The sequence below is a fragment of the Sardina pilchardus genome, chromosome 24 (genome assembly GCF_963854185.1).
Source record: "Sardina pilchardus chromosome 24, fSarPil1.1, whole genome shotgun sequence".
NCBI classification, from domain to species: domain Eukaryota; kingdom Metazoa; phylum Chordata; class Actinopteri; order Clupeiformes; family Clupeidae; genus Sardina; species Sardina pilchardus.
In genome coordinates, this window is record NC_085017.1 from 22,596,193 (window position 1) to 22,612,666 (window position 16,474).

General features: G+C 46.5%; 1 protein-coding gene across 2 annotated transcripts in view; it reads right to left on the minus strand.

The window, feature by feature from the left end:
- Positions 1 to 16,474, minus strand: part of hivep1 (HIVEP zinc finger 1) — a 60,484-nt gene that overhangs the window by 6,564 nt on the left and 37,446 nt on the right. For both annotated transcript variants that reach the window (XM_062528914.1, XM_062528915.1), the window contains exons 3-6: positions 11,516 to 11,569; positions 1,628 to 7,449; positions 1,374 to 1,507; positions 627 to 802 (exon numbers count right to left, since the gene is read on the minus strand). In XM_062528914.1, coding sequence (XP_062384898.1) covers positions 627 to 802; positions 1,374 to 1,507; positions 1,628 to 7,449; positions 11,516 to 11,569 — 6,186 coding nt within the window. The remainder of the gene's footprint in view (positions 1 to 626; positions 803 to 1,373; positions 1,508 to 1,627; positions 7,450 to 11,515; positions 11,570 to 16,474) is intronic.

Consider the following 16,474-nt stretch of genomic DNA (forward strand, 5'->3'; position numbering starts at 1 on the left):
TATCTAATTTCAGCCATCTAAATAGAAATTAACTTTCAGTTTTTTCTTCTTTTGTATGTTTAAATTAATTTGAATGAATGCTTTTAATGACTATATTTTATGATGGCTGTGTAAAGTACTTTGAATCATGTTGGCATATGAAATGAGGACCAAAAATATTTTTTTCTTGTCTGGCCTTTCCTAAAATGAAACGGGATGACTATGCACAACGATATGAGTTTTTCAACATTTCCCTTCCAGCAGACTTATTGTATAATTGCTTATAATGATAAGCAACTTAAAACCACTGAGACAGTTCATCCTTTTGCAAGGCTCAATACTGAACATTAAGATAAGGACTATTGTGCGAGCAAGAGTAAGATAAGAACTATAAATCAGATACTAATTGCATACATGTAGTAATAAACTGATATACAGTAAATATCATATAAATACTGAATGCATAATCAATACTTATTGCTTAACAAATATAGACTGTATAATTAAAAAATAAACCGTTTATAAATAAATATGTGTTGTATAATAACTACAAAATGTATATTAGCTACTGATTGTATAAGAACATCAGTTTATGTAATAAATACAGAATGTATAATTAAATACATTCACATCACACTTAAGCCCACCTTTAGTCTTGAAAGAGAAGTTGCAGTGGGCGCAGTGGTAAGGTCGAACGTCTGAGTGGGTACGGATGTGTTTGCGAAGCATGCTGGGCTTCTTGCAGCGAATCCCACACTCTTCACAGATATACTTCCCACGGCCACGTCCGCGGACGTACACGTACTCCTCATTTGATTTGAATCTGAAAGACACCAGACACCAACAATCACTGATGCGTCCCTGTTTGTTTTGTTTTCACTTGTAGGTTTTTCAGTAAACATATCAACATAGACACTTTATACACACTGCAGTTGGGAGAATGAAATTAAAAGCACGTGGATTGCCATTGTAAAAGGGAGAGATGTAATTCTTTCTAGGATAGCCTGTGTGAATCAATCTAGTACACTTATACTGCTGACTTAAAGGGACACTTCACCGATTAGCATTAAGCTTTGTATCTTTAGAAAACCAGTCATGTTTTTGAAAGGTCGTGCATCATTCCCTCAGTTTGCCCTGAGATGGGAGAAATACGGATTTCAATGTTGGACTTCCTGCTTTCAATGATGTAAAAATCATCATTTTACATCATTGAAAGCAGGAAGTCCTATTCATGGGTTTCATTGAAATCCGTATTTCTCACATCTCAAGGCAAACTGAGGGAATGATGCACGACCATTCAAAAACATGATTGGTTTTCTAAAGATACAAAGCTTAATGCTAATCGGTGAAGTGTCCCTTTAAGTGAACGTGTTAGTTGACCAACACAAACGTACCCTCCATCAAATATTTTGACCCGCCTGGGCTCTGCTTTTGATAAGGACTCCCTGTCAGCCTCATTGGTGGGTCGAGACTCAGGTCGTGTTTTGCTCTTGCCCTCAGTGGAGATGGACTTCTGTGGGATCAAGACCTGAAGAGGTAAAGCATCAGTGTTAGAAAAAAATAATGATTATGACAAATAAATGATGTATGAAGTGTTAACTTGAGCACAATTTTTTAAAGCTTGTTTGGCTCACTCTTAATCACTTACCTTGGACACAATGTCCTTCAGGTTGCTGGAGTATGTCAAGATGTCGGACTTCAAACCTGTGGTTTTTGCTTGGGTGTAGTGTATTTTCTTAGAATTCTGCTTTGAATCAAACAGAGACATGACTATTTTGGTCGGTAGGCCCAGCGGGTTGGGGTTGTTCTGGCTGACTGGCCAGGCAGAGTATGCAGAGACCCTCTGGTCGGACTGAGGAACATGCAGTGGCCTCCTCTTGATGAGGTAACACCAGGTGAACGTTGTGGCTGTTTTCAAGCTGGGGAAAGACAGGCGGTGGCTGTCCCGAGTGTTGACAACAGACACGGACGAGGCTAGTTTCACCTGTCCTTGAAAAGTGGGAGGCCTCAGAGGCGATTTGCCAGACGACCAGCGCTGCTCCTCTGACTTCTCCTGTGGCTTAGGGGCAGCGTTTGCAGGGACTGGATAACTATGGACCCCTGGAGAGGTACGGCTAACAGGGCTCTGCATGGGATGGTCTGTTGGAGAGGGTGGCTTATCGTCCTGCATTTGAGCCGTAATTTCGGGTGTTGTTGTGCTGCCAGTATCAGGTGCTGGGAAGTCTTTGCCAGGATCCAGCTTCTCTAGGTCTTGCGGGGCTTCCGTTTCAATGGGACTATCTGCAGGTTCAGTGGTGCAAACCTGTCTGACGAGTGTTAGCTTCCGTTGACGAGTGACCTCCGCCATCTTGGAATTGAGATAATTCAGAGACCTGCCATCGGTTGGCTGGCACATTGCTCCATGCTCATCTTTTGCCCGTTTCTGGTGTTTCTCCATGGCAATGTCCAAGCTATTGGCAGGGGAGAGCATGCGCTTACTGGAGGCAATAGGCTCCTGTTGTGGGCAGAGGTTAACTGATGCCAACTTCTGGGTACAGTGCAAAGAGCCAAGAGATGGAGTGCTACGAGTATCATCGGTATGACTCTGTGTGTTTGTCCCAGGCTGCACTTGGACTTGTTGTCTCTCTGTGTGAACTTCTGGTCCAGATTTATTGTCAATGGTAGCGATACTCATGGAGGAACTATTGGTTTTGCAAGCCACACTGCTAGGAGGGAGAACCTGCTCATGAGTTATCAGAATCTGTGGCACTGTGGTAGATCCTGCTTGGTTCTGTGAAGGTGCATCTCCTTGAATACCCAGAGGTACAACAATGGATGTTTTATTGGGCATACCCTGAAGGTTCTGCTGTGCAACGTATACATTCTGTATTCCCTCAGCTGCCTTCGAAACACTTACAATCTCGTTGCCAATGGGTATTGTTATAACAGGCAAGGCTATCCGTGTCCCCTGTGGACCAGAGAAAGAGTATGTTTGACTCTTCAGAACTGGGTACTGGAGTTGATACTTGGGGACAAGGTTCTTAGGTGGTTCAGCAGGCTTGCTCTGCAAATCTGTCTGACAAGGCATGACTTGGACTGCAGGTTGCACCTTTTGGATCGAAACAACTCTTGAGGTTTGATGCCATGGGTGAGGAAGTCCCTGGATTTGCTGATGCTGAGTTTGACTGCCCAAGTTAATGCTTTGGACTACATGTTCATTCTTCTGTGGCTCTCCAGAATGTAAAACAAAAGGCTGAGTTAAATTAGGCCTGTTGATCATTGGAGGCCTGTGTTGAGGAACAGAAACAATATTTGACGAAGGAGCCCTCTGAAGGGAAACTGTATGCTGCTTCCCAACAAACTGCTGACTCTCTGGTCCAATCTTCAGGGACATTTGACGAACAAGAGGTCCTCTTCTCCTTTCAATAAGGGGTACCTGTGCAGTCTTTGCAGGCTGGGGACTCTTGAGCATAGCTGTGTCCAAGGGAGAGGGTGACCTGTTGGGAGACATGCTGCTGCAGTCAAAAGACTTGCTGCGGTAGTCGCAGGAGATAGCAATGGACGGTTGGGTGCAGCTAATCTGTTCCGAGGCAGCTCGTCTCATCATCACTGGGACGCCGAGTGTGTTGCACGCAGTGGATGGTCCTTGAATCTCTGGTGGTTTGGAGACACTTTCCCGGGAAGGACTATCGGATCTGGGTGGCTCATCCCTTTCAAATGAAGCGGAGATGCTTGAACATCGCGAGAGACTGCTCTCTCTGCTAAGGCTTCTGGAGAGGGAGGACTCGAAACTGGATTCACCCGAAGAGTGTTCCATCTGAGCCAGCCGGATCCTTTTCTTTTTGGGTGGCAACTTCTCTGTTGGTAACTTGGACAGGCTCTCGCTCCTCTGAGGCCAGTTGAAGGTGTCTGCAGGCTTCTCCACTTGTTCTGAAACCTGGCTCTCATGTTCTCGGTCTGGTTCCTCTGTAACCAGAATTTCAGGAACTTGAATGTTGTTTTGACGGACCAGCCTTGACTGTTGAGTAGGGGCAGCATTCTCACTGGCTGGTGCACGCTCCTTAGGGGTGTCAGCAATGTATTTGTCTTGACTCGAAACCTTGGGTATTGACATTTCTTTGTGATAATTCTGCAATGCAGTGTTAGCTGATGATTCAGTGTTAGGCATAACTGCTCCTGGAATGTCCTTTGTTGAAGGATCAACTGGAGAGGACTGGTCAATAGATTCATATGTTTCAAACGAATTTGGCCTGCTCAGAGAGTTGGTGTGTCTTATGACAGATGTACCACTGCCTTGCCGTTGCATCTCACCTCTTTCTTTGGTGGGGGTGCTAATGCTATTGTCTCTTGCAGGAGAAAGCCTTGACTCTGGTGTCTCTGCAACTCTTGTTATGAGCTGAACTGGAGGTATCTGCCCAGTGTTGTTGGCAGGTTGCAAGTTGACCACTACGGCTCTCTGGGTAAACTGCCCACTTATTACTCTGGAGGGAATCTGACAGGAATCAAAACTTCTAGAGCATGGTGGATTTTTGTCAGTTGGAGACTGATCGTCATCATCCCCAAAGCTTTTCAGTTTTCTCCGTTTTCTTATCATTATCGGTTGATCCACAATTCCAGGGTGACACACTCCTCTTCCCATCAAGGGCTGATGAACATTCTGCACAAACACATCTGGCTCTGGCTCTCTGACAGGAATGGGCTTGTTTTTTGGACCGTGCAACTCGGAGCAGTAAAACTTTTTGTGATTCTCAAAATTCTCCCTTTTCCTGTAACGGTTTCGGCAAGTTTCACACTCAAACATGGTCCCTTTGTTCTGCTGAGGTTTCCTGTTTCCATGCTCAAAGGACTTGCTCCTCTGCATTTCCATAGCAATGCTTGGTCCATGATATCCCTCGTCCATAGAGCGGACCGAGGGCAATCCTTCGTTCGTGGAGGAGTCCTCAACTGCTATCTGTCTCACAAGGGTGCGAGGATGCACTGATGGATTAGGTGTGGATGGTGCAGATGAAAAGACATCATCATTGAAAGAGCTGATTTTGTCATCAAACGAATGGCAAATTCTCAAAGGATGGGGTTGGGGAAGGACATTGGGGGGAAGTGCTGAATGTCCTGGAGTTGTGGGCATAGAATTACTCCTTGTTATTGGTAAACAGTCCATATTTGGATACTGGTTAGGAACAGAGAGAAGAAACACTGGCTTGGATTTTTCTGTTGGGGTGAAGGGAGACTTTGGTATGTCAGAGCTGGAACTTGATCTTCTTACAAACGGTTTCAGGTCAAACTGGAAGGAGTCTTTGAAGATATAAGATTTTGGTGAATCTATGCTCCCCCGTCTTGACAGGGAGGTCCGTCTTGGCTTAACACTGTCCAACTGCTTGTCGTCAACCACTGCTTCATTGTCTGATATTAACTTTGAGATGCGCTCCTCTAGGGAGAGTGCTCGAGAGTCCAATGGAGGCCGCATTTGACCCTCCAGTATGTGTGTCTTTTCAATATTAGTTACATGCATAAGTGGGGCTACAATAGGCGGGGGATTAATGAGCAGATTTTTGGTAACATCAGTGTCTGCCGGAGGGGTTATCTTCACAAAGGGACTCGGTGGACTCATGGCTTGGTCTGCACTTTCAGAGCGGGAGAAGTAACCCGAATCAGTGCTGCCCAAACTACGAGGACTCAGCAGGCACTTGCCCTGTTGCTGTTGGGAGCAATCAGTGGCCTGTTGCCTCTGTAACTGGGCATGGCCACCCCCTGGTGATTTTCCCTGTGGATCCTCATCCTCGCTTATTGAGTCCTGCAAGGGGCTAGAGCAATCTACCTCCTTCAGGGAGGACAAGACTGTCCTGACAGCCTGGCACTCTCTTTGCCGCTGGGCAGATGCCTGCTCGGGAGTTAGGTCAGTTACTCTAGGGCTGTCTGCCCGAAGTGGAGAGACGTTTACTGGGTACACCACCACCTTGGGGAGGGGTGCCGTCACTTTGTCAATGCCCCTTTGACCACTTACAGGTTTCAGGGTCTCGAACACTACAGGATGGTCTGATTCACCTTGACTTCCCTGAGCAGTGCCCAAGCTCAGCGGGCTGCTGTCAGACAAGGCTGTGGCGCTGCTCTGTGACGAGTCAGGGTCGAGATCAGCCGTGCTGCCCTCCTCGTCACTCTCCCCACTTTCGTCGACATCTGAATGCGTTCCGAGCCCTTTGTCAGACTCCTGCGACTGAGACTGGGAATCCGACCTCACCGTGAGTCCTAGTTTTATGGCATGTGCATGGGACTTCTTATGCTTGTACAAGTTGCTCTTAGTCTTAAAGGAGAAGCCACAAGTAACACAAGGATACGGCCTCTCCCCCGTATGGGATCGGATATGTTTTAGCAGTACGCTAGGTTTGGCGCAGGCCCTGTTGCAGTATTCGCAGACATATTTGCCTTGCTTTTTAGGTTTCTGATCTTTAGACGTAATGCTGCACACTTGCTCCAAGCTGCCAAAGTTCACCACTGTGGCCACCTGTACAGGGTTATAACCTGGCGTGACAGGGACCTGGATGGTGCTGGGGACACTGGCCGAGAGTGACTGGCACGTTTGCACCACAGGTGGCTGGCTCTGTGGGAGTCCGCTCGAGCCTGAGGGAATGGGTGCATGGGTCATGGCGCTTGACTGCCCTGCACTGTAACCTTTCTGAAAGGTGGGCTTAGCTGACTGGTGCCCGCCACCTAACGTCATATACTGCTGGGAGGTTGGATGCATATAAGCTGCCTGGTGCTGTTTGGATTCTGGCACCCCAGGATGCGGGTTCATGTGGGGGCTAGAGTAGAAGTGTTTGGCTGCATCGTACTGCTGCATGACCCCAGGTTGAGGCGGTAGGCCATATTTGACGGCTGGCATAGCTGTCTGTATTCCAGAATGACTGACACCAGACGTCCCCGGTCTCTGTATATGTCCGACAGTCTTCCTCTCAGTCAATGTGTTAAAGTCTGGCTCCATAGCCTTGAGCAAGACGTCAAGGGGAGCACTCGGGTGCGCAGTAGTGGAGGTTCCTTCGCTGTCCGATTTCTCGCCCCAGCTTTCTTTAGCTGAGTCGCAAGAGTTTGAATTATCCCCGCTGCAAGCCTGTAGGTTCTGAGGCTGCAGCTCAGTGAAGGATGACGCTTCTACCTCCTCCGTTGTTACTTTATGGGGAGATGGCGCCACCTGCTGGTGCTGGCCATCGTCTGCGTCCTGGTGGTGTTGTGCTGAGTCCAGTGAGCAAGATGGACTGTTGGGGAATGAACTGGACGTAGATCTGCAGCTGGTGCTCGAGGGAGAATCTTCTCTTGAGGGGGTGTTGGAGATGTGAACACTGGCAGTGCCAGTCGTTGGCACAGGGTTCTTGGCCTGTGACGGCTTCTTTACGGGTGATTTGGGTATTTTCTTCAGCTGGTTTTCTGCCACCACCTTTTTCCTCTTCAGTCCTTTAATGCCATCGGAACCTCTAAGGCTGGTGGTACCTTCGCTGATACCTGTTTGACAGAAGAAAAGAAACAAGGCTTAAAAAAAATTCCCAATCAATAACATTTCACAAGACATTCCTGGCTCCTTGAAGAGTTCCTCTGGAGATCAAGGCATAGATTTTACAGATCAAATGAATGGTTATATCTGAAGAATTAAACATAAAGGTGTTCATAAATGTTTGAGGCTGCGCCACGGATATACCTCCCCAAAGCCCTGTGAAATGAATACACTGCCAGAGAGGTGCGTACAATCATACAAGTGCAGTCAAAAAAGGTAACGTGCCCCTCAACAAAAGCATTGAGCATTTAATAGCCTTTGGCAAGGAATCTGGTCATAATGTTGTTCCAAAACTTAACTTTAAAACTTTAACAGCCAAACTCATACATAATCATGATTTTCACACAATGCCCATGCCTAATTGTTTCTCTTTTATTTCAAATGAAAACTTGTTTATATACTGTATCTCCATTTGCGATTCATACATGTTATTTCTTAACTGGATGTGATGTTCCTTACATAACCCTGCTCAATGCAGGCAGTCCTCACACATTGTTTTGGCAATTTCATCACAACAAATGTACATATCTTTGTGTACAGTCAATTTGTTAAAATGAAGGCATTAATTAAATGTCTTGATCACATTACATTATCATCTTTGCAATTATAGTTACTACATTACAAGACCTGTAATTTAAAAAATAATTGAGAATGCCAAAGCTTACATGCGAATGTCAATAGTCTACCATCTCATCTTGTAACTAAAATGAAAGAAGAGCATGTACCTGCGCATGGTGTTTTGATAGAAGCAGATTCACATTAATTCCAGTAAAATATTACTCCTCTGACCAAGATCAGATCTAGCACTGCCTGGGCTTTTTTTGTCTCTGACAGCTTACTGATGAGGCTCTCTGTTTTGGGCTCTGGAACTTCTCCCTCTGCCACAGAGCGTCTGCGAGCGCTAAGGCCCACGCACCATTATGTGCAAAACCTACTTCTTCCTCACTCGCTCTCTCCTCGTTCACTCGCTCGCTCGCTCTCTCTCTCACTCCCTCCCTCATCTCCTCTCTCCTTTTTCCCCATCTCTCTCTCTCTCTCTCCCTCCCTCCCTTTCCAGTGCTATCCAACACCCGTCTCGCTTTCTCTCGCTATCTTCCTCCATTTGAAATGGTGTATGTGCGGATGTGATGTACTGAGAAAAGATTAATCAAATTCTCTCCGTCTTGATGTCTGTGTGCTAATCACATCTTGCGTTTAGCCTAGTATACAGAGCAATAGAAAAAGGCTCACTAATGCCATAGTGACTTTTGTCAATATCCGTTTATGCGTTTCCGTATGGTTTTGCTAAATGTGTTTCTGTATGTATGTATTCTCTCTCTCTCTCTCTCTCTCTCTCTCTCTCTCTCTCTCTCTGTATGCACTTACAAGCTCACCATATATGTCAGCATTAGGTAATAAAGCCAATCCATTACTGTTCTTAATCCATGCACCTTTGGAAACCACTTGGTTGTGTCAATGTTTCATTGCGCACAGCTGTTGCTGCTGCTTTGAATAGCATCCACATTGCCATTCTAACACAGAGTTAGGATCTATCCAGACAAACAGAGTCAGCCCTCACAATGAACCTTTTATGCAGACCTAGAGTCAAGAGACGGGGGGGAAAAAAATCTAAAATCCTAACCAAATCAGTCACCAAACCCCCACCATGCTAAGAAGCTCCACCTCAATTGGGGGAGTCCCTTCGTAATTTGGCTTGGCACTGGGAGCGAAGTGGAGAAATGTGGTTCAATGCTAAAGGGAGTCTAAGCTTTATCCCATCATGGTTTCCTGGCAAAGGAGGGTATTCCCCCATAAAGGGGCTGAATTATGTAAGCCTCTGGCTAAGTCCATTATCTTATTTCCTACACAAAGCCCAACAACCGCACAACACTAACACAAACCAGAAGCATCTCAGAGTAAACAATATCAAATCAATCATACTACATTGGAGAAACTCGACATGACAAAGGATACGCTCATTGCCAAAAATATCGTTCTTATGCAACCACTTAATCAAGAACTATTACTAAGCCAGCATGAATGACCCAACAAAGAACCACCTATTTACAAAACCCATTAATATAGGAGCACTATTGACAGGCTGAACAACTTAACTACTTTTAACTACCCTAAGCCAGTGAGATTAACCTGGCCAATGACGACATCCCTGGGCAGCTGTATTCTGAGAGAGGATTTATATATTCTTAGATGGCATTCTTTAAAAAACCCCAGCATAGCCCCACCCAGGCTTTACCACGGGGAAGACCCAGAGAAGGCTAATCTGCTCTGAAACAGGATCAGCCCCCCCCCCCCTCCTCGCCTTTTCTTTATTCCCCCTCTCTTGCTCTCTTCTTCCTTTTGCCCTCTCCCTCCCCTTCCAGCTCTCTCTCTCTCCCTCTGATCTTAATCCCTCCTCTTTCTCTTATTTCTTTTACCTCTCTCTCTCTTTCACTTTCTCCCTCTTCCTCTTCCTCACTCTCTTTTTTTTACCTCAAAACAATGTGGAGGTGAGTGAGTACAAAAGATAATTTCTCATCAGGTACTGACGCAATAGAGATGAATTTTGGGGTCAAATATGGGGTTAACTATTAAACGGATCACATTACTGCATTTCAGTATGCCACTTACCTCACACCATTAGGTCATGGTTTAGCAAGGATTTGTGAGAATTTGTCCTAGAGTTTTTTTTTTTGCACTTTTTGTACACTACTTTTAACTGAAAAGGCTGCTGGGTAAGCTATGTGGAGAATTCTGTATTTTAACAGGACAGATAACTAAATACAAAACAACTAAAAAAATGGTTAAGATGTTATGATTTGTACAAAATCAGAACATTTTGAAAAACAAAAAAGTTACATTATTACACTATTATAGAAATAATTGCAACTACAGTACGGAAATGTTAAAGCTTATTTAAACATTTTTTTTTTAAAAAAAACTTGATTTGCATTATGAAAACCAAGGACACAAATGTTCTCATTTTTAAAAACACATAGCCTACACACACCCCTAGATATCTATTTTAGGTTGGGAGGATGTAAACACAACGATCTGAATGGACAATTAACTAGGCTGCCTATGGGTTTTTGAGCAAAGACATGGTCTGTTGTGGAGGCGGGAGAAGCACACAGCACACACACACACACACACACACACACACGGAATACCCAGCAAGTGTCTGTCGGAGGGAATGGAGAAGCGCACACAGACTCCTAATCAGCCTCACAGAAACACTAAACATCGCCTACGCACAGACAGGAACACAGCTCCGCCATGGTGGGTGGGAGGCAAAGAGAGGAAGAGAGAGAATGACAGAGAAAGAGAGAGAGGGATGAGGGGAGGAGAGAGGCTTTTGGGGAAGGAAAGAAAGATGGACAGTCAGACGGATGGATGGATGGAGAGAAAGTAATATCTTCTCCATGACGGAGAAATAGAGCTGTCGTCGGGGTGTGTCTGAAAATTTCAAGCTTGGTTAGGCTGTAAAGCTGTGAGGAAAACAATACCCTCGGCTTCTCCTCGGTTTAATGAGCTGTTCCTGCCACATTAAAGAAAACGGATTGCGTGTCCCTTTTTCTAAGCAGAGGTGGGAAAAAAACATGAGGAAAGAGTTGGTAGGGGGTTGAACAAACCACAAGAATGGGACCATGTACATTTGTACATTCGTTATATGGACAGGAGTTCGTCTTAGTCACACAAACTGATTTGTGCTGCCAATAACCATTCTACTGTCAGGGGAGGAGTCACTGTGTACAGAATGGACCCCCAACCCCGCATTGAGAAGGAAGTGGAACCAGTTCTTTCATTAACCAAAACAGAGGCAAAGCCGGAAATGGCAACTCTGAGGTGTATTAAGCAAAGCACAAAAGAGCGAAGCTACCGCTGATTAGCATTTCCTTCACCCGCCTTCACAACAGACACCAACCAGGTGTCACCACTGTACTGGGTGGGTGGGTGACTGCTAAACAAGATGAGAACAAAGACCAGGAAGAAAAAGTTTTTACTAATCTACCCCTAAGAAAACATGGACACCTCTCTTACCTTTGGGAGTGCTTTTGGGGGCTTTCAGCTCTTTTTGTGCCTCTTCGATTTTATCTGTAACACAGGACAGAAAGAGAGAGGGGAAAATAGGAATTATTTTGGAGCATAACAAAATTCCGAGATGAAAGAGGCAGTTCATGCGAAAGCTCAGATGTATAGATAGTAAAAAAAAAAAAAAAAAAAGCTACCATGGGTGATGTCAGATAAAGAGACTATGGAGTCCCATTCAGGAAATGAGAATGATAAAAACACTACACCATCCAGATCCCACTTGCATCATCATGGACAACAAATCTGCGTTGAAAGTGTAAACGCACTAAAATCATGTGGAAAATCGGATACAAGAAAAAGAAAAAACAAAGAAAGAAAGAAAGAAAAAAAAACCTCTCCCCAGACAGGAGTCACATCTTACAGTCCATATTCTATCAGTAAGCAGGCCGTTCTCGGACTCTCTGTATGCATGTGTAGGTGGAGAGTCCGCATGAGCATGTGCGTGTGGTATTTTACTGTAATTAATCAAGATTATGTAAGAGAACCTGGCCAACTCAGAGTATGGTGAGAGATGAGGGGAGGGAGTACAAAACACTGAAACACACACACACACACACACACACACACACACACAGAACATGAGCTAAGGGAAGACATACACACAATGATTACAGAATGAATCAGCTGAGGGAGTGCACGCACTGTACGCACACAAACACACAGGCACACACACACACACACACACACGTAACCAAATGCATCTGTGACCATGGAAAAAAAGACATACCTCATTCTAACATTACTGTAAACAGTAGAAAAAAAGCTAACCTCATGCCTTTAACCGAAAACAAACTAAACAGCCCATTTAAAAGGCTCAAAATGGACTCTGCAACCTCAGAATAAAAAAAAGAAAAAGAAAAACATTGCCGTGAAACAGAAGGGAAAACCTGAGGTAGCACAAAGAGGTACAGTATGGGTGTGGGCTAACGGTAACTGTTTGTCACACACTGATTGCGCAAAGAAAAGAGATCGTTGCACCAACATGAATCAGGGACGAGCGAGGAGGTTCAGTGATTTCAAAAGAAAAACAAACACACACACGATACAAACTCAGCTGCCAGGAACGCACTAGGGAGGGGGACCCCTGAAAAGCAAGGCCGAGGTCAGAGGATTATATCACCGTGCGTGTGTGTGTGTGTGTGTGTGTGTGTGTGTGTGTGTGTGTGTGTGTGTGTGTGTGAATGAATGTGCACGTGTGTGTGTGTGTGTGTGTGTGTGAATGAATGTGCACGTGTGTGTGTGTGTGTGTGTGTGTGTGTGTGTGTGTGAATAAATGTGCACGTGTGTGTGTGTGTGTGTGTGTGTGTGTGTGTGTGTGTGTGTGTGTGTGTGTGTGTACAGCCACACCTATCTCTCTTATAGAAACACTACAGAGCATGAGGTACAGTAACTCCATTACTGCCATCCTCTCAGTAGCACAGCATCCTATGTCTCTATCTTTCTCTCTCTCACGCCCTCCCCCTCTCCATATCTCAGTGTCCACCGTAAAGAACGATCTAGGAAGTTGCTGGACCCACACTGAGTCACACAACTAAACTGCTCGGCTAAAGAAGGACACTCATCCGAAACATGCACACTGCATGTACTGAATGCAAGTAATGAGATACGCTATACAACATAGCAGAATAATGAAGGCTTGATGATGGCTTGAGCTATTTTGTTTTACTGTGTGTGTGTGTGGGGTGGGGGGGGGTGTGTGGTGTACGCGTGTTTGACTCAGTATGTGTATACACAGTCTTGAGTGACAGAGAGAGAGAGAGATCATCCTGTCAAAGGGAAAACATGCTGTGTGTGTGTGCGCGTGTTTGGTGTGTGTGTGTGTGTGTGTGTGTTCCTGGCAGAGCTGAGCTCTGGTCTCTGAAGGGGCCATGTGAAACCTCCGTCCATCCATCCGTCTGTCCGCTAGCCACTCCTCTCCCCTCGGACATCCTCCCCTGCCCCACCCCCCACCCCACCCCACCAGCAGCCTCCTCCCCTGAGCCTGTGCCATGGCGTGCCTGCCAAGGCTAACAAGAGGACGAGTTCCAGCGAAACAGGAGACACGACTAAATCGGTCCGGGGATTTCTCCTGTTTAGCTTGCGTATTATTGTTGAAGATGGTGGCAGCATTGTGGCGGCTGCTTGCTGATCCAGCGCATAGCCGCAGGGATGACGTGAAAAGTGAAGGAACGTGTAAAGTATTGTGTGCTGGGCCTCTCTGACAAGCGTCAACAGAGTGACCCCCTCCCCCCCCCCCCCCCGCCCCCCCACAACTCGCTTGCCTCCTGCAAATCAGAACCCCTGACTTCACTCATTACATAAAGAACCACAAATAGGAGCCCTCCCCACCACCTCTACAACCCTCCTCCCCCACAAACACACTACACCACCACCAGAGCTCACTGGACTCCCCCCCCCGCCCATGCCTACCCTCGATTGACCACAACCACATACTGAACCGTACTACAGCGTCTGCTGTTCCTCCCGCTACCTCTTTCTAATTTCTCTTTCTCTCTCTCTCGTTCTTTCTTGCTTTCCCTCCATCTCTTACTTTCTCTGACTTCATAGCTCTCTCATTCTCTCTCTCATTCTCTCTCTCTCTCTCTCTCTTGGTCCCTCTCTCTCTCTCTCCCTCCCTCCCTCCCTCCCCCAGGCCAGTTTGAGGAATGAGAAATGGTGCTGTCGGGAGTGGCGGCGGTGGAGTTATTAAGACAGTGGGGGAATGATTAGGCGGCTGGAGCAGGGGCTGGAGCTGGTGGGGCTGGAACTGGAGTCCCTCGTTACGACCTCACTGTTTGTGTTGTTGTTATTCCAGCGCCACAGTTTGTACAGGAGCACGGCCAATTCCCTTTGCTCCGGGCTTTTATGATGTGATTTCTGACATGGCCAAGATGAGCGTTCAACCCCCCCCCCACCCCCCACCCCGCCAAACACACCTTCCTCTTTGTTTAGTGTGCATTTTAGCCAGTATGGTCATGTTTCAACCAGGCATTTAGGCCCTTTAAGTTTCCCTAAACGGTCATACAAGGCATAGACGGACGGGTAAGAGATGGGCTAATCCTGCAACAGGTAGAGTAATGACTGGTGGTGGCCTTTGGGAGATTGATGAAAGGCTCTTTGGATGAATCGTGCCAGTGGGTGGGAGAGCTGCGGCACGATACGGACATGACAGGGACACGACTGTGACAGGACTGTGACTCGGACTGGGCCTGGCTGACCTGATGTCTGAGAACAGAGATCAAAGCGGAACAGTCTCAAAATGTGACTACTGTATTTTTTGAGGTCGATATGGCCCCATCCTGGCTTCAATCTGTTCCAAAGTCAGTCGCTTACATCCTACGGTCTGAACAAAATTCATGATAATGACCCATAAATTCTAGGTCTGTACTGTAGAATTATAGAATAAGTAGCAAAACTGCTGTAGAAGCATAAAGGTTTTTTCAAATGTATACCAAAGCAAAAGAAGCAGTAAGGTTTTCACATAATGCATATTACTGCATCCACTCCACAGGTCTCTGTGTTTACTTCCTGCATGTGTACAGTACATTACACGTCCTTGGGTATTTTAGAGCTCAATTTCAGCCAGCTCCCTCAGCTTTCCACCCCCGCGCCTCCCTCCCTCCCTCTCTCCCTCTCTGTATCAACCTCTTTCTCCATCTCTGTCTCTCTCTCTCTCTCTCTCTATCTCTACCAACCTCTTTCTCAGTCTCCTCCCTCCCACCACCCAAACTCTCCCCTTCTTCAATGCTACATCTCTCTCTTCCATTGCCTGTCTCTATCCACCTCTCTATCCTACCTTCTGTCTCTTCCCTCTCTCTGGTGCTGTCTCTTTCTCACCACATCCCTCCCTTCATCCTCTGCCCATCTGTCCCTGCCCCCCTCTCCCTCCTCTCTCTCCTATAGGTGTGGTCATCACTGCGTACCAATCTCATACCTTTCCTCAGGGTGGTATTTGTTGTTCTGTGTGTGTGTGTGTGTGTGTGTGTGTGTGGGCAGTTTAGCTACAGGGCATCAGGATCAGCTGCAGAGGAGTGACTGATGGCTGTACTTCCTCAGTGCTTACTCCCTCTCTCTCCTTTTCTCTCTCCTCTCCCTCTCTCTCTCCTTTTCTCTCTCCTCTCCCTCTCTCTCTCTCTCTCTGACTGTCCTTCTAATATCTCTCAATCCTCTTCTAATTTTATGCTTCTTCCTATCTCTCCCCAGTTGAAACTCTCATTCACTCTCTCCCTCTTTCTCTGTTCCAGTTTCTCTCCATCTCTCTATTCTTCCTCTCACCCCCCCTCCTTGTCTCTCTCTCTCTATTTTTGCAGTCTTTCACCCCCACACTCCTCTCTCTCTATCGCTCTCTCTCTCTCTCTCCTCCTCTGCACTGCTTCCTAATCCCATATATGGGACTGTGAATGGGAGGCAATTTCAAATGCTTCACTACTTTATCAATCAACTAGTGCAGTACACACACACACACACACACACACACACACTATGGCATGTTGTGTATTTGTGCTGTTGTTATATAAGTGCGCAGTAAGTGGGTGGTGGATGGATGTCGGTGGCAGAAGCAGCGATGTATGGGGCTCAGATTCCCCCTCCGGTGGCAATGGCATGACAACCACATATTAGCATTCCTGCTCACGTTCCCTCTCTGAGTTTCCTGGGGATGGGGGGGGGGGGGGGGGGTGGAAGGGGGGGTCCTCTCAACAATGATGTCACCTCCTGCCCATTCATACGCTCCTCCAGAGTTGTGCAGCAGCCCTGGCAGGATTTCCCATGAGCCAAAGCGTCGGTTTCCCTTCTCCTTCTCATCTTTTGATGCCGGAGCTTCAGGAGGAGGGGCAGGAGGAGGATTGGGTGGGTGGGGTGGGGTGGAGGGTGGAGGGGCATATTTTGGTGAACTGCTGGAGTACAGTAGACGGAGAGTACCAGAGGGCA